At 41.7% G+C, this 19,829-nt stretch overlaps 1 protein-coding gene across 4 annotated transcripts in view; it reads right to left on the bottom strand.

Annotated features, from left to right (window-relative positions):
- exoc3 (exocyst complex component 3) overlaps positions 1-19,829 on the bottom strand; it is a 45,146-nt gene that overhangs the window by 6,804 nt on the left and 18,513 nt on the right. For 3 of the 4 annotated variants that reach the window (XM_069906423.1, XM_069906410.1, XM_069906415.1), the window contains 9 exons: positions 16,533-17,214; positions 14,447-14,564; positions 12,057-12,182; positions 10,063-10,163; positions 8,277-8,387; positions 7,681-7,837; positions 5,094-5,216; positions 4,453-4,614; positions 984-1,111 (listed from right to left, as the gene is read on the bottom strand). In XM_069906423.1, the coding sequence (XP_069762524.1) occupies positions 984-1,111; positions 4,453-4,614; positions 5,094-5,216; positions 7,681-7,837; positions 8,277-8,387; positions 10,063-10,163; positions 12,057-12,182; positions 14,447-14,564; positions 16,533-17,214 (1,708 nt within the window). Of the gene's footprint in view, positions 1-983; positions 1,112-3,969; positions 4,217-4,452; positions 4,615-5,093; positions 5,217-7,680; positions 7,838-8,276; positions 8,388-10,062; positions 10,164-12,056; positions 12,183-14,446; positions 14,565-16,532; positions 17,215-19,829 lie in introns of those variants that run through there. The other variant, XM_069906429.1, reaches the window with a different exon arrangement.

A 19,829-nucleotide genomic window follows, 5' to 3' on the forward strand; every position in this document is an offset into this window, starting at 1 on the left:
CCTACGTGGTGTAGTGACATGGAGATTCTAATTGGGAATACACGCAAGTTCATCTCTCCGATGTATCTCCTATTCCAAAGTGAGGGCCCAAAGCCGGGCTTACACCAGTCAAGGGGAAGATGGAAGTCAGACTTGGGCACAGCAATCCACGAGCGGTGCTGGTCAGACCTGTGTCTGGACATCATGGCAGCAGTTATTAATGGCAGGTACAGGTTGGTGCAATACAATTTCCTACATCAACTGTACATAAATCCAAACCAGAAATCTCAGAAATGTGCTTTAGGTGTGATGTGGAGATCGGAACCTTTATCCATTTAACCTGGCTATGTACAAAGATGAGATCCTTCTGGGAAGAACCTGGGGGACATTCAGAAAATAATTACTAAAGTAAATTTTCCACAGAATTCGGAACTGTACCTTCATTATGAACCTAGGTTTTAGACTGTCCAAACATCAAATTCGGTCTGTCGGTAGCCAGGAAATGTATATGTTATGTGGAAGTCCGACTCCCAACTCAATATACAGGATGGAATACAGAAATGTAGAGTTGTGTTCCCCTGGAGAAAATCATGTACAATTTAAGGAGGAAATCTGACACATTTGTTAAGAGTGTGGCAGCCTTGTCTGCAACATATAGGTTGGCAGATATAGTTTCACCCCTTCCAAATAGAAGGTAAAAATCCATACTAATAGTGGAATGACTGAGAAAAATGAAGGGGTTGGGGCGCAGATGATGAGCTCTTGTGTCTTTTTCATTTTACTTTATATTACTCTGTGTTTATATTTGGTTCCTTTAAGAGTCAGTGACTCAAGATTTTTAGTTCTTTCTTTAATTTACATCAGGGTATTAGGATGTGGGAGGGAGGAGAAAAATGGACTCATTGTCATTGTTGAGAAAGATTGTTTTGGATTTGCGAGAGTTTTGGAAAATCAAAAATAAAATATTAAAAAAAAACAGTGGCATACTTAACTAAATTACTCACCGGAAGTCAGGAAATTTATTAACTAACGTAGAGACCTCGAGGCATAATAAAGACGGATCAGTGAGCTTTAGGACTTCGGCTAGAGCTGGGACAGCATCGCACAACCGATCTGTTTCTTCTCCAAAACTCTGTATGTAAAGATAAAGGAACTTGAATATTATCAATACAAACTTATCGAACATTACGGCGCAGGACAGGCCCTTCAGCCCACAGCATGGCACAAACTCATGTAAACCCACTCCACAACAATCTAGCCCTTCCTTACTTCCACCCCCTCTATTTTTCTTACAACCATGTGGTCTGCAGAAGAGTGTTTTTGAACGTCCCTATTATGCCAGCCTCCACCACCATACGAGGTAATACATTCCAGGCACCCTCACTCCCCAGAAAAAGTTCCCTCTGACACCCCCCAAAACGTTCCAACATTCACCTTAAACAGATGTCGTCAGATATTTGCTCGTGCCACACTGGGAAAAGGAGCTGCTCCCCACCCTATCTCAGCCCCTTAATCTTAAATACCTCTCACCTTTTGTCACTCCAAAGAGAAAAGCCACAAATTAAAATACCTATGCAATTAAATGTGTGCTCTTATTTTACAGGAATTTTTATTCAAATCTCCACAACAGAGGTGGCGTTGTTCAGACCTGGTGCTGTCTCTAAGGAATTTTTATGTTCCCTGCGTGGGTTTCCTCCCACCATTCAAAAGCTACCGGGGGTTGAAGCTCAATTGGGCCAAAAGGGCGTGTTGCTGTGCTGCATGCCCACATTTAAAATAACGAAGTAACGGACAAGATTCCCCCCCCCCCCCCCCCCATCTGCTACCAGCTTTCGATTTGGGCTGTTGAATGTATTTTCTTTGTGAACTACCTTTCCACATAAGAGGTAGACAGTACTACTTCACTGACTGCGGCATCAAGGCATTGCACAGCAGAAACAATGAGATGGCAGAAGAAAGCTGCCCAAGACTCGAAATCACTGCAGCCACCGCCTCTCTTTTTCCAGTGCTGCCTTGATCTCAGGCATCATTTTAAAAAAACATCTGGCACCCAGCTGCTGCAATGTTATTTCAGGCAGCCAGAGAACGAGCAGAGAGCAAATTAAAGAAAAAACAAAAGCACAATTTATCATCGAACATTTATCATCAACTTTTCTTACATATCATGCTAATTTAACATTTAATATTCCTCAGATTTTGTGAAACATCTGAGGAAATTCCAAACTAAATAACAGAATAGATTAATAGACCAGGCATGGATCATTAATATCTGTAAAGACTAGTTGGTATAAGCGGCCAGCTTGTGCGGTGCTTTGGCTGACTGTAAGAAAATTGGCCCTGAGGATTTTGCCATCTCTGCAATTTGGAATTTACATTTCCTGATTGCAGTTCAAGGAATCTTCGCTATTCAGCAAAGTGGCTGTACAGCCAATTGTTTTGAGAAATTCTCACAAGAGAAAAAATACCCATGGAATAAAATTGGCAAGTTATAACAAAGCACATAACAAAATAAAAAGATGGGACTACAGGTACACAATCCTTTATCCACAAACCGTGGGGGCCAGCATGTTCCGAATTTTGGATTTTTCTGGATTTCAGAACAAAAGCCAGCTGCCCCAGATTTAAGCCCACCCGAATTGTGCTGCCATATCCACCCCATTCCAGTTACGCTGGCGTCTCTCCCCCCGTCCGCCTGAGTTGTGCTGCCGTCTCTCCCCCCCCGCCTGCCCGAGTTGCGCTGCTGTCTCTCACCCCCCCCATCCACCCGAGTCACGCTGCCATCTCTCTCCCCCCTCGCCCGCCCGAGTCACGCTGCCGTCTCTCTCCCCCCTTGCCTGCCCGAGTTGCGCTGTTATCTCTCTCCCCACCCCCGCCCGACCTAGTCGCGCTGCCGTCTCTCTCTTCCCCTCTGCTGTACCAGTAGCAGGATAAACTGCAAGCTTTTGGAGCTTTCCGGATTTTAGATGTCCAGATAAAAGGATTGTGGACATGTATTTTATTTAATTTTGAACTAATTACCTGAATGAGTAAAAATCCAAAATTAATTTCTTTGGGGTTAAGAGGTTGCTAATCAGCAATTTTGCCTTGCCATGGAGGGATCAGTTGCTTCATCCCCAACTTTTCACTCTCTATTTCAATGATTTGGATGAAGGGACATTCCCACATTTGCTGATGGTACTGAATTAAGGAAGATTTAAAGATACACCAAGAAGGATATGCTAAATGAGTGGCCAAGAACAGAGTTTGGGGAATGTGACAGAAAAGGCTTAGTAATTATTAAATAGCGAACTGATGTCCAAAAAGGGACCTGGGTGTGCTCGTGCAGATGTCACAGAAGGCCAACATGCAGGCAAATGGTATCATGGTAGCTTTCATCATGAAAGGGTTGGATTACCAGAGTTAGCCAGTCTCACTGCATTTGTCTTGGGCCTTGGTGAAATCACACCTGGAGTACTGCATACAGCTTCTTACTCAAGGAAGGAGAAGCTTACTAGGGAGGTAGAGTAACAGAAATTCACCAAACTCCTTTCAGGGGTTGAGGTTCAAATAAAAATTAAGCAGATTGGAACCTTATTCTCAAGTTTATACTTATATCAAAATATAAAAATTCTTAAATGACTTGACGGGGTTAATGCACGGAGGACATTTCCCGTGAGGATTCAAGGCGCAGGGGCACAGTTTGAGATACCCTGATGAGGCGAGGCAAACACTTCATGCAGGAAGTGGTGAACATGTTCTCAACCCCAGAGCATTGTGGAGCTTTGTGCCAAACAGGTAGATGGATTTCGAGATACCCAGAGATAATAAGGGATACTGTGATGGCACTGGAACATGGCATCAAAGCGGAAGACCAGTAGTGGTCGTCACAAATGGTGGTACAGGCTCATATTCTTGTTCCCATTGTTATGTTCAGTAAAACTCCTACCGACTTCTCATCTAACCAGATTTATTTATTTTTCAACACACTCCCCCCCCTCCCACTCCATCCAAGAACAAGAGCACAGAATAGTTTTTAAATATTTAAAATTTTCATTGGTTTACTGATTTCTGAATATTATTGGTGGAGAAATGAAACTTCCTTTGTGAAATTGGGAATCACTTCTGAATTTTCATACTCCATGGGGTGTGCATATCCTCGAATTTGTTACCAGGTTTCCTTCATGGTGACGATGACGACTGCTCATAACTGGACTCAACGTTTTCAACAGCTATAGGGCAACCCACTCCACGTGATGTACTGCAGATAGAGTCAATGGAAAGGATTTATGTCAGCATAATCTGAATTCTCAGTATTCAGACTTGTGAAATGGCCTTTTTCACAGTTCATTCTCTGAATCCTACATGTAATTGGAGTTTAAAAAAAAAATTAAATGGGAGAAATTTTAAAATATCTTAAATTCCAGTGACCTGAATGATTATCCCATGGATAATTCGGAACAATCAGTGAGGTTTTGGGGGAAGCAAATCACTTACAGATGAAAGTTTCTTAAACAAGAATTGAAACTGCTCTGCATCTTTCATCACTCTCTCAGCCCCTTCTCTGCGTTCATCCAAACTTTTGAACGTGATCCTTCTTTGCATCATAGTTCTAATGTACTCCACCACAACCTGTCGATGAGCTTCTATTGTTATGTCCTGTACAATAAAACAACGTTTTTGGTTATAAGCACTTCAAAAAGAAATTGTTGCTAAAAATTAAACAAACGTGATTCAATCTATAAATCGAGGTGAAAGCAAACTTTTTTTCCTGAATTTTATCTGAAGCTAAAACCTTTTCAACTCTATCACATTTGATCCACTATTTCCTGTTCTCTCAAGATCCATTCTTGGCAAACTGGGAAGTTGGGAATGCTAGCGAAAAAACTCCAACTGGCTTTGCTAAAGACAATTTTGTTTTAAAAAGGATTACTGTAGAATTCCACTGCCGAAAATGCAACTTTACTAAGTATTCTATCTTGTGCTTTCGCATACTACAATATATTTTTTGTTTCACGCGAACTCACGTTCTAAAGAGATGAAAGTTGATAATATAGATCAATAGTGAGAACTTAATTTATCAAACACAGCACAGGTAACAAAACAAGCAAGTATTCGGTTATAAAGTAAAGCTTTACCTTGCTGAATGGTCTTTTAATTTTAGCAAAGTCATTGAAATAATCCTCAATGGTAACACAAATTATATCCACAGCATTAGATCCAACCAGCCATTTTCTGGTCATTAACTCTTGAAGATGAGGCTGTAATAGAAAACGGGTACATGAGCAAAGCATTATGACCATGGGGATGCAATCAACCCATTCTATACAAGTCGAGGAAACAACTATAAATGTTTTTGAAGTAAAGATTCAAAATCTAACCCAGTGGTTCTCAACCTTTTTCTTTCCACTCACATCCCTATTTAAGTAATCCTTCTGCCATCGGTGCTCTATGATCAGTAAGGGATTGCTTAAGGTGGGATGTGAGTGGGAAGGGAAGGTTGAGAATCACTGTTTTAGACCTGATTGTTACTGAAATATTTTGCTTGAGGAAAATTGTTTCCTTTGGAGTTATGAAATAGTGCACATAACGAGTCAATGAGGGATGATTAAAACAGTGGGTTTCAAACTTTTTCTTCCCACCCACATCCCACCTTAAGCAATCCCTTACTCATCACAGAGCACTGATGGCATAGGGCAGGGGTGGCCAAACTTGCTTAATGTAAGAGCTGCATACCATAAACTTCAGATGTTTGAGAGCCGTAGCAATCACATGATCACAAGCCATACTCACTAACACTATTGTTAGCCCCTTTCAGGTGGCCATAATACTCAAATGTAAAGCCGCCTACAATATCCGAATGCGGCTGTTGGGAGGCCACCTGAAAGCGGAGAAACCGCCCCCAGGTGCCTAGTAGGGGGCGGGCTGATGACAAGCAGCTGGCAACCAAACTCCCCACGCCTGACAGACCCCTGGCATGGGACATCAGAGCTGGGATGGCCGGCGTGGGACTACGGGGCTGGGGCGGCCGGCGCAGCAGGTTGCTTCTGATACACTGCAGATAGTGAAGAAGTACTGTTTCAAAGGGAACAATTTTGCAAAAGATTTATTTCTAATGAAGTCTACACACAAAACGTTCCCTAAGCACCTGAAAGCAGCACCTAGGCAAAGCACCTGGCAGCTTTCAGGTGCCAGTCAGCTGGTGACCTGCGAGACACCCATCCTCCTCGCTGCGGGACACCCACCCTCCCCGCTGCGGGACACCCACCCTCCCTGCGAGCTGCACATTACATGTCAAAGAGCCGCATGTGGCTCGCGAGCCGCGGTTTGGCCACCCCGGCATAGGGATTACTTAAAGTGGGATGTGAGTGGAAAGAAAAAGGTTGAGAATCACTGGTTTTATGGCTGTCAGCACCAAGCAGCATTTCCTCCATTTTATATATTTCCATAAAGAAATCTCAAGGCCATAAGACATAGGAGCGGAGTTAGGCCATTTGGCCCATCTTTGACCTGGACAAAGAAATTAAGGAATGGTTCAGTAGGTTTGCAGACAATACAAAGGTTTGAGGGGGTCGAGGATTGAGCTGAAGGCTGTCATAGGCAACAACAGAACACAGAGAGGATGCAGAGTTGGGCGGAGAAGTGGCAGATGAAATTCCATCCAGGTAAGTGTGAGGTGATGCATTTTGGAAGGACAAACCAGAAGGCTTAGTACAGGGTTAAGGGTTGGTTACTTTAACTGTGTGGATGAACAGAGGGAACTTGGGGTCCAAATTCATATGTCCCTCAAAGTCACCACACAGATTAATAGAATAGTTAAGAAGGCCAATGGGATGTTGGACTTCATTAATTGGGGGATTGAGTTCAGGAGTAGAGGTCATGTTGCAACTCTACAAACCTCTGGCATAGGGATTACTTAGAGTGTTGTGTTCAGTTCTGGTCACCTCATTATAGGAAGGATGTGGAAGGTATGGAGAGGGAGCAGTGGAGATTTACCAGGATGTTGCCTGGATTGGGAAACCAGTTTTATGAGGCAAGGTTAGTAGAGCTGGGACTTTTCACTTTGAAGCATAGAAGGATGAGAGAAGACTTGATAGAGGTCTACAAGATTATGAAAGGCATAGATAGGGTGGACAGCTAGCACCTGTTTCCCAGAGCAGGAATAGCAAACACCAGAGGACATGTGTACAAAGTTAAGGGAGGGAAGTTTAGGGGAGACATCAGGGGTAAGGGTTTTTAAACATAGATTGAGTTGGGGGTGTCTGGAATGCCCTGCTTGTGATGGTGATGGAGGCTGAAACATTGGGGGCGTTTAAGTGACTCTTAGACAGACAAATGGATGGAAGTAAAATAGAGGGTCACGGGTTAGGGAGGGTTTAGTTTTTTTGGTAGGTTTTTATGGGTTGGCACAACATCGAGGCTGAAGAGGCTGTAGTGTTCTCTCAGTCCACCCCACCGTTCCATGATGGCTGATTTACTACCATTTTCAACCCCATACTTCTGCCTTCTCCCCATACCCTTCGTTCCCTTTCCTAATAAATAAACCATCTATCTCCATCTGAATATACCCAAAGACTTGGCCTCCACAGCTGTCTTACACCCTCCAGGTAACATTCCCCTCCTGTTTTTGTATTCACTGAAAAATGCAATTACAAAAAACCTTTAAAGCTTTTCTACATACTACATTTTGTTTCCACCTGAAGGGATATTTTTGTGTGCACCAACCTTCAAATCAAGGAATACTTCATCGAGCAAAAAGGCACATCCTTCTTTGGCAATAACATCCAAAGTCCCCTGGATTGTTGGCTGATCAGAATAATGATCTTCTTCCATCTCCAACTCAAACTTCGTATATTTTCTCTTCAAACTGTTGAGAGATTCTCTGTAATATTCAAAATGAATTTAAGTTATTGCGTTAACCAAAGCATATTTCAAAAAAATGTTTAGGTTCTTTGACAACAGAGTTATTGACATGCTGCTACACAAATACATAATGTTAGTTAGTTAGACTCCTCTCCACCAATAGCCTCCCTAAATCCAACTACTATTGGCCACAACTAATGCTACATTTCAAAAGTGTGTCTTCTTCATCTCATTCTGGTTATTAGATCTCGATAATTGTTAAAACTGAAATAAGCTCTTTAAAGATCGACAAAGCTATCTTTTCTGCTGCAGAGAGAGAGAAGTATACCTAGTCGTTCTTTAGTACAGTTTCAATATACAAATCAGAGCGCAATATCAAGCAAAATTAAGTAAATAAACTGTTGGACGACAGCAATCCCAGAAAATACCCCTATACAAAGAAGTAAACCTGCATTTACTTGAAAGTTTGGCAGTTGTTAACAACGGCGATCATATATTGAATGTAGAACTGAGGATGTTGACGATCTTTCAGATGTTCATCTTTGTATGCTGCCACTTCCTCCTTATACCTGGCAAGAAAGGTGGTCCCATTAGTTCAATATTTAGGCTTATTTTAGGATTTATGCACTTCAAACACAGCCTAACTCTTTCTACAAGAGATAATAAGTCTTCAGTCTTCTCTTATTTTAAGAGCGCTACCGTTGTAAAAGCGACCACAGGGAAAATTGTTTTTTTTTCCAAAAGTTGATCTCTTTATAGATAATCGTGATAAAATCAAAATGTTACCCATTCTCCATTTTGAAAGGTTCTGTTTCTCCAGGCAACAGATATACAAACTAGAGCCATCCATCCCAAAAACGTTACTCCAAATGGCAGCTATAACAGTCGTCATGTCTTAATTTAAAAAGCACACAATTTTCTACATGACGTCTTTTCTACACTAGCCATAAAGCATAACCCTAAATAAATAGCAACACATTCACTACTAAATTCCAACATCAGAAACAACAGTAAAATCTGTGCAGTGATCATTCATTGGTTCTTGGGAGCAGGTTTCTCATTTACTGAGGGTATGAAATATTTGGATGAAGGAAGTGTGCAGTAGATCCAGCTGGAAGATCTCTCCACTGCTCCTGGAAGTATTTGGAATCATCAGACCTCCAATTCTGTCCACAGCAAACAGTTACTTTTATAGAGAGGTGCACTACTCTATTCACACATGTATTCTCACACCAGTGATTATTACCCCAACCGCTAACCTTTTCAACAATGAGCTAGGGAAAAAAAAACCGAGCTAAGTGCACAGACTTGCACACTCACAGGGCGGCAAGGTTAGCGCTACGCCTTTCAGCGCTAGCGATTGGGACCAGGGTTCGAATCCCGCGCACTCTGTAAGAGGTTTGTATGTTCTCCCCGACGCTCCAGTTTCCTCCCATTGTTTGAAACGTATCGGGGGGAGGGTGCAGGTTAATTGGGTGTCCACTGGGCGGTATGGATTCGTGGGCCGAAATGGCCTGACACCATGTCTAAATTTTAAATTTAAAAAAAGTAAAACGAAATGCAGGAAGAGGCAGAAATAAAGCCATTTATCACAGGCACTGATCTCCCATTGATTGAAATCATTGAGATGAGCTGCTACCCTAAAAGGACAGGCAACATCAAAAGAAACCCCCATCATCCTAGACTGGCACTCTTCGAAAATACAGAAGGTATAGAACCTTATTTTTGGCATCATCAAGTTCAAAAACAGTTTCTCAACACCTTTCCCCCAGCTATCTTGAACCTCCCCTTAAGTGCAAGGCCACTTCAGGACCACCAAAGATCCATCTGCAATACTGACGCTGCATCTTTTTTTGCACTACCAGTCAACTGTGACTATTTATTTATTTTCCTTTCATACTCATCTTTTTTCTCTTCTTGCATGTTAACTATACCCAATTATACTCAAATTTGTGTACCTAGGGGTCTGTAGAGTGTACATGACAAACAAATCAGCATTGTACCAAAGCAAAAGTATTACTTGACTTGATACCAACAGAAATTTTGTAGATACACTGGGATCAATTCTTCAGGAGACACTGAATAAAATTGCTTGACGTTATATTCACAGAAGTGGCAGAGCTAATGTTGGCAAACTGTAGGAAACTGGGGATTGCTTTTGCTAGTATCAGCTGAATACCTGAACCAAAACTCGATCATTCTTGGTCTCCTTCGTGCACCTCTACGCTGCAATAATGCACTCACCTGCTCAGGAAAGAGTTCATTTGCTGAAGGCACAACTTCAGCACCTTCAGTTTCAGATCATCACTGATCTGTGCTGCCACTTGTAGGTTTTGTTCAAACATCTGCAACAGAACACATCAAACACATTCCAAACTTGGACTCCAAATATCAGAAGAAAACAAAGCAGAGAAACTGCTGGCCTGACCAGCAAGACGATGTACAGCTCTGTGAGCACTTTTATTCTTTCAAAACTGGGAAAGCTTGAGGACAAGCACTGCACAGGGACAAAGAAGATTCCCCAGCATGTGGATCAGTGATAAGGAAAGACCAGATAGGCTAGGGTTGTTTCCCTTGGTGGAAAGAAAGCAGAGGGGTGGCACGGTTAGCTGTTACAGCATCAGGGATCAGGACTAGGGTTCAAATTCCACACTGTAAGGAGTCTGTACGTTCTCCCCATCTCGTGCAAGTTTTCCCGGGGGCTCCTGTTTCCTCCCACCATCAAAAAGTTACTGGGGGTGTCGCTTAATTGGGTGTAATTGGGTGGCATGGACTTGTGGGCCGAAATGGCCCGTTACCATGTTGTATGTCTATTTTAAAATTTCGGTACAAAAGGTTTTGAGAACCATGGGTAAGGAAGATAAGGAAACATTTCCCATGCCAGCAAGCATCTAAAGCTAGGGGACATGCGCATATGGCAAAGGACATGTTGACATGGCATCCTCTGAAGAACTTTGCACCGGAGAATGCTTGGAATCTGGAACACTGACTGGGTGGCAAAGATAGGTTGTCTCACAATATTGAAGTAGGCTCACGCAGAGTGGTAACATGGAAGTCAGACTCCCATCTACTCATGGATGGTGATCTACGGAGATGAAAAGTTGCCTCTCACTTGAAAAGGTCACAAAGAATATCAGGAAGGGATATAACGCCTTCCAGAAAATCTGACAGCATTATAGGGCTACGATTGCTACTGGCTAGGCAGTAGACCTCTGTAAAGATGTTAACACTGTGGGATCATTGTGTCTCCATATGTTTTACTGAACACACTGACAATGGGATGATTTCTTCATTCTTTCTCTGTTTAATAGGACTTATATAGAGGGGAGGGGTTCACAATGTTTTGTATTTGGTATGATTGTTAATTGTTAAATGATAAATAAAATATTACAAAAATATTTGAAGTAGTATCTTGAATAGTTTACGTACTAAATGTTGGTACATGGGATTTGTATAGATTGGTGTGGACACAGAGGGTCAGAGTCCATTTCTGTGCTGTATGGCGAACATACCGAATATATGCAAAGATACCTGATAGACAAAAAACTAATTCCTTAGTATTACCAAAAACACAAATGACCAAAATATTACTTACGCCAAAGTAAAGGCAGAAATTCAGAATACCAAAAGAAGTCTGGAGCATTTGTGAATTGCACAGCAATGACATGGGTTACATGCGTTGTAACATTAATTATAAATGTTTAAAAGAGCCACCTTGGTTTGAAACAACCTGAAATTAGGACCAGTACAACTTGAGTAACGAATCCTGCCAGTAAAGAAAATTGCAGTTGGGTGCAAGATCTCAAGAAACAGTATGGGAGTGGATGACAAGTGCTTTGGTGACCCCTTCACCTTTCAACAAGGTCCAAGCGAGTCTCCGTAACCCCTCCTACTGACCAACCTCCACATTCCCAAGAATTTGAAAATCCATTGATTCGAGCCTTGAATGTACTCAAAGAATGAAGATCCAAAAACTTCTGGGACAGACATACAAGCCTCCAAGTAAAGAAATTCTTTCCATCCTCAGTTCCAAATCGCCCAATGCCTTATCCTCAAGTTCTCCCTCTAAACTGTGGCAATCGGAAAGTGGCTCTTCAACTGCATCAAGGTTTCAATGCAGTCACCTCTCATTCTTACAAATTCTGGTGCCTGCCTGATTATTGGGTGCAGGTTAAAAAACTTTAATAAAAGGTGTCCCATGTATTTGCAAGAAGTATCATGGAGAAATTTTAAACTACCTGAAACACAATAGCTGGCAGTGTGGTTTGGTAGTATCCATCCTGATCAGTTTCTGGTTCTTGGGCCTTTTTCCAATCCTTCTTGTCAGTTTCAAGTGCTTTCCGTAGCCATCCAATAATATTGGACTATAAAATGCAAATCAAAAATGCTCAAATTACTAAAAGAAAAACACTCTGCTGGAGAAACTTAGCAGGTCAAACAGCTCACTTTATACAGTTTACAAAAGATACATAACTAACATTTCGTGCGAGACCTCTTCATCAAGGTTATGGAGAAAATTTAAGCCTGAACAAAAATGTGGCACAGGCAGGAGGTAATAGGTGGATGAGAGAGGGAAACCACACCAGCAAACAGGGGGAGGAAGGATGGCGAGAGAAGGGGTGGAGAGCTAGAGGAACGAAGACCAGGTCAGAGAGGGGGGGGATGGGTTGGAGTAGAGGACAGTGCCTTTTCACAAGCAAAGAATTAAACCTAGTTAATAATAATTTTTTAAGTGTTTGTCACTGTAGAAATTTCCGTTGTGAATAAACCTTGCACCCCTCGAAAGTGCACAGGTGACGCCAGTCCTTATGCAGTCCTTTGAAGAACCAACTAAATTGTCCCAGGAACAATCAGTGATGGTTCTCCTGACACCACTAGATCCTCGCACTAACATCCCTGTCATGTTGCTGGTACAGCCATTCGACTTCATGGACACCGTCTATGCCCCTCCTGATTTCTACCCCACCTGTAACCCAGCCTCCAACCTGATTGAAAACCTGAACACCCCTCTCCTATGCTCAGCCATATCCTGGACCCTTCTCTCCTCCCATCCCTCTCTGACCAACCTCCCTTATTTATTTAGCATAACTTCTTTTCTTTAACTTTTAAATGTTTAAAAATTTAGACATACAGCATTGTAACAGGCCAATTTGGCCCCACAAGTCCATGTCACCCAATTTACACCCTATTAACCTACATCCCGGAACATTTCAGACAGTGGGAGGAAACTGGAGTCCCCGGGTAAATTCAATGCAGACATGGGGAGAATGTTCAAATTCCTTACAAACAGTGGGGGATTTGAACCCTGGTCATGATTACTGGTGCTGTTAAGGTGTTGCACTAACTGCTACGCCAACTGTGCTATCCTGTTTAATAACCATAAGGAAAAATGTATTTTTCAATGTAAAAGATGAAAATCTCTTTTAAAAGTCGAAGTGCTACATCATTAGACTTGATCTGACAGTGGACTGGTAGAGTAATCATTTTATGATCCTTTCATATCAGATTTGTACCCTTGTTAGATTTATAAAAAGGTTAAATTGTCAATTTGTTCCATTATCCTATTGCGTAGTCAGTTATCTGGATGATGAAAAATACATGATAAAATCTTTCATCCTTTTAGTATGAACAAAAGTAGATTTCACTCTGTTACTCTACTTCAAAAGCTTTTCCTAAGAGGACTGATAATAATTTAATTGATGTAATTTTTAATTTACAATGGTTTAATATCTAACATTTATGATATGTTGTTGAGAATAAGAGAGACTCCCAAAGATAAAATTTAAAAAGCCTGGGAACAGGACCTTCGGCTTTTCATTCCTGAAGAAACTTGGAATGTAATTTTCAAATGGGTTAATAGCTCTTGTTTATGTGCCCGCCACTCTCTCCTACAATGTAATTTAGTCCATAGGACTCCCATGTCCAAAGTCAAACTATCTCGTTTTTATGTGGATGTATCTCCTTGTTGTGATAAATGCAACAATGGAGAGGCTTCATTAATTCATTTGTTTTGGACTGGTCAGAGTCTTGAGAAATACTGGATCGAAGTATTTCACAATTTCTCTGGGCTTTTTAATTTTAAACCAAATTCCCTAACTGCTTTATTTAGTATTGCTGGAGAGAGTGACATAACATTAACGCTACATGTATTAGCTTTTATTTCTCTTATGGTGAGGTGGGTGGTGTTGCTCAGACAGAGGGATGATACCCTGTCTAATTATGTTCAACGGCTACGTGACGTCATGTTTAAATGTAGAGAAGATTAGATGCTCAATTTGCGATTTGAATGTGAATTTTCAAACACTGTGGGGCCCCTTTTTGAATTCCTTTTATCAGCTTTGATTTATTATGAAGTTAGAAATGTTGACTAATGAGGTCATTTATCACTGTGATAAGAATTTGGTCTTTTCTTTGGCCAAACCACTTATTTCTTGGTTGTGGGCTTAAATTTTCCTTTATTTTAAATAATAAAATAATATAATATCAATACAATATAATCTGTTTGATTAAATGTGGGGGATTTTGAATGAATTGAGATGATTTTAGTGAATTTTAATATATGCACTCTATAATTTTGGATGTGAAATTTCAATGTTAATAAAAAATATTGGAAAAGCTGTGTACTTACAGTGAGGGTCGTCATGTATTTGCTGAGAAGCATATTGGCCACATCGCTTGAAAGCAAGGGCTCCAGGGCCTTCACATCTACCTCTGGAGCAAGATCTGGGTGCCCCATCATATCCTCACTATATAGAAAATACATCAAAATACAATGCAGAATTCAAATCAGCATCCAAAATCATGGGACGAAAGAAAAAAAAATTCAGCAGCTTTCTACGACAATTTGACATATTTAGATTGAATATGGAGAACTCAAATCAGTTTTGACCATTCCAGGCCAGCAAAGATTGGTTTGCCAGACTGCTACCAACGATGGCAGGGTAAATGTGAAGTCAGTTGCTTGGACAAGGCTTTTAATTGTGATCTAATTGCAATATCCAGATAAATGAAGGATTTGATGGCCTTTCTGGGGTAGAATCCAGCAGGAAAGGATGTCTAGTATTCGTGCTTGGCTGGTCAGGATGCTCTTCCTCAAAATTAAAGGATACTGGGAACTTCTTCCCCAAACAGCTTTAAGGTTTAAGACTAGGTCAGATGAAAAAGATTAGCACTGACATTGTTAGCTGTTTTATTAAATACAGAAGTACCAGGGAACATCGAACCAAGGCAAGAGAAGTACACATCATCCACAAACTAATTGAAAGGCTCATACCTCCTGGTACCCATAAACACCAAGGGGCAGATGAGCTTTAACCCATTTTTCTCACAGAAAACCATATATTTCAGTGAATAAGGCAACCTTCAGATAAGACACCCAATTTCAGCCTGAATCTCATAATTTTAGCTCTTATCAGTGGTGTAAGACGACCCACAAACATACCAGTGCCATGCATGTGTTGACTGAGCTGGTGGACGTGGTCGGTCAGTGGATGAAGCACCGACCAGTCGGTGGGTGAAGACAATGTGTGGAACAGACGACCAGGTGGTATACGCAAAGATTGGAGTTTGTTGGTCTGGGATATGTTTCACAGTCATTTAACTGATAACATTAAATAACACTGAGATTGCAGTATTACCAGGTGGTTTGATCTCTCGATTGCAACCACTAGATGTCTGGTTGAACAAGCCATTTAAAGACCATTTAATTGGATGACGAGCCTTCACAAAAGGCGGGGCAATGGGTGCTGCATCACTTGATGTGCTGAGTGACATTGTGCTCAAAGCATGGGACAAAGTAAAAGTAGAGACTGTAATAATATCTTTCAAAACATGCAGTTATTCTAATGCAATGGATGGACGGGCGGTTGATTTATTGTGGGACACTGACAACAAAGCTGACTCACCAGATTCAGATTGGGACCCGTATAATGACAGTGTAAACAGTGGGTCTCTGGATGTGTTTGCCGCGATCTTTGTCTCAGATGATGAAGCCAGTGATTTTCAAGGATTTTAAATGTGTGTGATGTGTCTTTTTTTTAATTTTAGAATTCTTTTACTGGTTTAACACCAGATTGTTAATGGATTTTAGTACAAAATTAAAAAATTGTGTATACAGTTTTTTTTAATATAGGTAGATTAAACAGTTGTTTATAGGGTGGGCTATGGAACCAAACAGGTGGCATTCTGAGTAGAATTTTAAGGTCACTGATTTTGTGTCTGGCCTATTGGGCGACCTCTCCCCCCCCCCTCTCTCTTCCCCGCCCCCCCTCTCTTCCCCATCCCCCCCTCCCTCGTCCCTCCCTCTCTCTTCCCCGTCCCCCCCTCTCTTCCCCGTCCCCCTCTCTCTTCCCCGTCCCCCCCTCTCTCCTCTTCCCCGTCCCCCCCTCTCTCTTCCCCATCCCCCCCTCTCTCTTCCCCGTCCCCCCCTCTCTCTCTCCCCGTCCCCCCTCTCTCTCTCCCCCATTCCCCCCTCTCTCTCTCTCTCTTCCCCGTCCCCCTCTCTTCCCCGTCCCCCCTCTCTTCCCCGCCCCTCCCCCCTCTCTCTCTCTTCCCTGTCCCCCCTCTCTCTCTCTTCCCCATCCCCTCTCTCTCTCTCTTCCCCATCCCCTCTCTCTCTCTCCTCCCCGTCCCCCCCTCTACTCCCCGTCCCCCCCTCCTTCTGCATTGTAAACATCTACGATTTGATGTCACATAGAGATAGATCAAGTTCTCACCTCCGATAGGTATTTAGAACCCAAGTCAGAAGTGAAACTATTTCATTGGCCTCCAGGTCCTCAGCAGCAAGTTCTTCCACACGTGCCATTAGTGCCTGGTGATACAAATTCTGAAGCATTCTGAAGATGTTGTAGTGAGGGGGAAAGCACTGTGCCATCAAGTTCTTCATGACCAGCAAGTCCTCAAGAACATATTTGCGTGTGAGCTCCAAGTGACGCACAAGCCACATTTTATCAAGTTCCCGGGTATCAGATTGACTGGCTTCAATTCGGTTGGCCACAGTCTGTTCTAAAACTGCAAACAACTTGTTTTTCCACTTCTTTGGTCTGCCAGGAGGAATGAACCCAGTCTGCTTCTTCCGGTCCAGCATTCGTTTGTCAATTTTTTCTTCTCTCTCAATAATTCGAATCATTGAGACAAGCTGGGCTGGGTCACTGCGGACTGTTACCGAGGATCTTTGCACCAGCATCCAAATCTGCTTGCCCATTTGTTCAGAGAGATTCTGCACCTCCGTGAAATAAGCCTGAATTAGTTTCATATCATGCGTATTCTTGCTGTCCATTCGATATTGCTCATACATCAGATCATCGCGGGAACACTCTAGATCCATCAGCTTTCGGTGAGCTAAAAGCAGTTCTCCTCGCTCAATTAGTTCATAGGCCTCCTGCACAATCTCTGGAACTGTAAACCAGATAAGTAACATTATGTTGTCATTGCATTTCCAACAATATTGAAAAGAGATTTCAATTAAAGATCATAATTTCAAAACAGTTTGTAAAATGTGGACAACAGTTAAAAGAGCTCAATATATTTTATCCCGCAGAAGACTGAAGTAGAGACATTTTAATGCAGACCTCTGATGCTAGCAAGTAAACAACGGACCAAACAGACTGCTTCTGTAGTGAGTTTGTCTGCTACATTCTTTTTATGTAGTTTGAGATATAGAGTCTGGAATTTCCTATTCTAAAGGTGTGACAGAGTACATAGGTATGTTTGTGGGAGATAAATTGGGACAAGGTTTGTTAGTGTAGGTCACATACAAACACTTTAAAACAGATCTTATTTAAAATACAGAGAGAGAGAGAGAGAGAGAGAGAATGAATTCAGATCTACAGTTCAGCAGCAGCTGGGACTGGAACATGACAAGCTGGCAAGCTTGTGGAAAGCCCCATTTGGAAGATGGGTCATGAGTGCTTAGTTCAGCCTGGTCAAAGCCCTTGTGGGTCATGCAAGAGGAGAGGACTGGCTGTCTAATGTTTCACTTGAAATAAGCGAAACAAAAAGGAACTCTGTGGTGGAGAACCCTGAAGGGGGCAAGTTTCATTAGCAAGGCCCTGAAGTGGCTGATTAAAAAAGAATCAGTTGTGTATGTCCTGGAATAACAAATATCTCTCTCTGAAAACCTTCCTGAGAGGTAACCATTTACCTTTCAAGCACCTGGTGAACTTTATAAATGTTAAATTCTTGCACAGTATAAGAATTGCCAGTGAACTTGGAGGAATGAGAACTGAGATTGGACTGTGAACAAAAGAACTTTTCTGAACTTACACACACATTACACACACTTGCGCTTAGGATTAGAAGGGGGTTAAGTTAGGTTAAGTAAGTCAATAGTGATAAGTTAAAGTCTGATTCTGTTTTCATGTTTAAAGATAAATAAAAGCAACTTTTGTTTAAGTAGCCGTTAGTCTTGGTGAATATCTATTGCTGCTGGGTTTATGAGTCCTCTGGGCTCGTAACAAAGGAACATGTGACAGTGACTGCGCTCAATGTTTTTCCCCGTAATGATCAGTGATACCCTTCAGATGTGGAGGGGGTTTTTGCATATATACTAAAACACCTCACTGACAAAAGGCAAAAGGCAAAGGAGGAAAAACCCAACACCCAACCCCAACCAACCAATTTTCCCCTGCAACCGCTGCAACCGTGTCTGCCTGTCCCGCATCGGACTTGTCAGCCACAAACGAGCCTTCAGCTGACGTGGACTTTTTACCCCCTCCATAAATCTTCGTCCGCGAAGCCAAGCCAAAGAAGAAGGAAAACAGTAACCACACAGCATGGAGACAATATTGAAACAAATTTATCTTGATGACCTTTTTCACATTCTTTGTTTGACAAAATTAACATTTCACATGTCCATACCTTAAAAATATTCATAAATTCTTATAATTAAAAATGGCAAATAAATAAATGCCCTTTATAAATTACAATTTAATATTAGGTGGAATAGTGTTTCTAATGTCGGCCATGAAGAAGAGCTAAACGAGTATGTGCATTATTTCCTTTTCACTTAGACTGGTCGGATTTTTTATTTTTATCCAGTACAGAGTTTCTACATTGCATTTCAAAATAAATACACTTAAAATCAATACAAAAATAAAATTGTTGGAAAATAATTGTTGCATTTTCAGTAGCGAGGGTGCCAAATGCTTTTCTTTGACTGTCTCACTCATTCTTGGCCAGTCTTCCCCAGTTAACAGTGGAAAATGCACCTCATGCTTCTTTCCATAATTATCTGCTCCTTATTTGGATTTATGAATCACATTCATTCATTGGTGATGGCCAGAGCAATGGTGAGACATTGTTCGGATTTTGTAATTAGCTATTACTAATTAATTCTCGGAGGTTGTATGCTCATTTCAAGTGAGAGGTGTGGTTTAACTATTGGGACTCACTAACTTCCACTTTAACATTGCAATCTCCAAATACATGAAGTCATAACTATTCCTGCATCCACGTCTGTGAGAATCAACTGAGATTACCTCCTCAAAACACAAAGTATTCAAGCCCCTCTCTAAAGTTGTGCACAAAGGTCTTAGCTGCCAATTGCGTTTAATTTTGTTTGAGGCTAATTGACCTATGTCTTGACCAACATTGATCCCTCAGGCAATGCCACTAAAATTAATTATATTGGTGTTTACATTGGTTTTCAAATTGGCTGCTTAACATTACCCTCAGCACCTTTTTCGCTGAGCTCCTCGCTCTGCCTGCAACAGTGACAGAGATTTCCCAGTAGCCAACCATTTCACTTCTGCGTCCCACTCCAATCCTCATGTCTTTCTATGGCCTTGTGTACTATCCAACCAAAACCACCCACAAATTGGAGGAACAACCACCGATTTTCCGACTGGGCACTCTCCAGTCAAATGGCATTAAAATCAACTTTTTTGGCTTCTGCTAGCTTCCTCTCCTCTTCCTCCTCCCCTCCCCAGGACTATGGGGTACCTATCACCTCCTGGCTTTGCGACCACACCTCCTAATCTTTTGTTTGGCATTTTTCCATACCCTGATGAAGG

This window comes from Narcine bancroftii, chromosome 1, assembly GCF_036971445.1.
Source record: "Narcine bancroftii isolate sNarBan1 chromosome 1, sNarBan1.hap1, whole genome shotgun sequence".
Lineage (NCBI taxonomy): Eukaryota > Metazoa > Chordata > Chondrichthyes > Torpediniformes > Narcinidae > Narcine > Narcine bancroftii.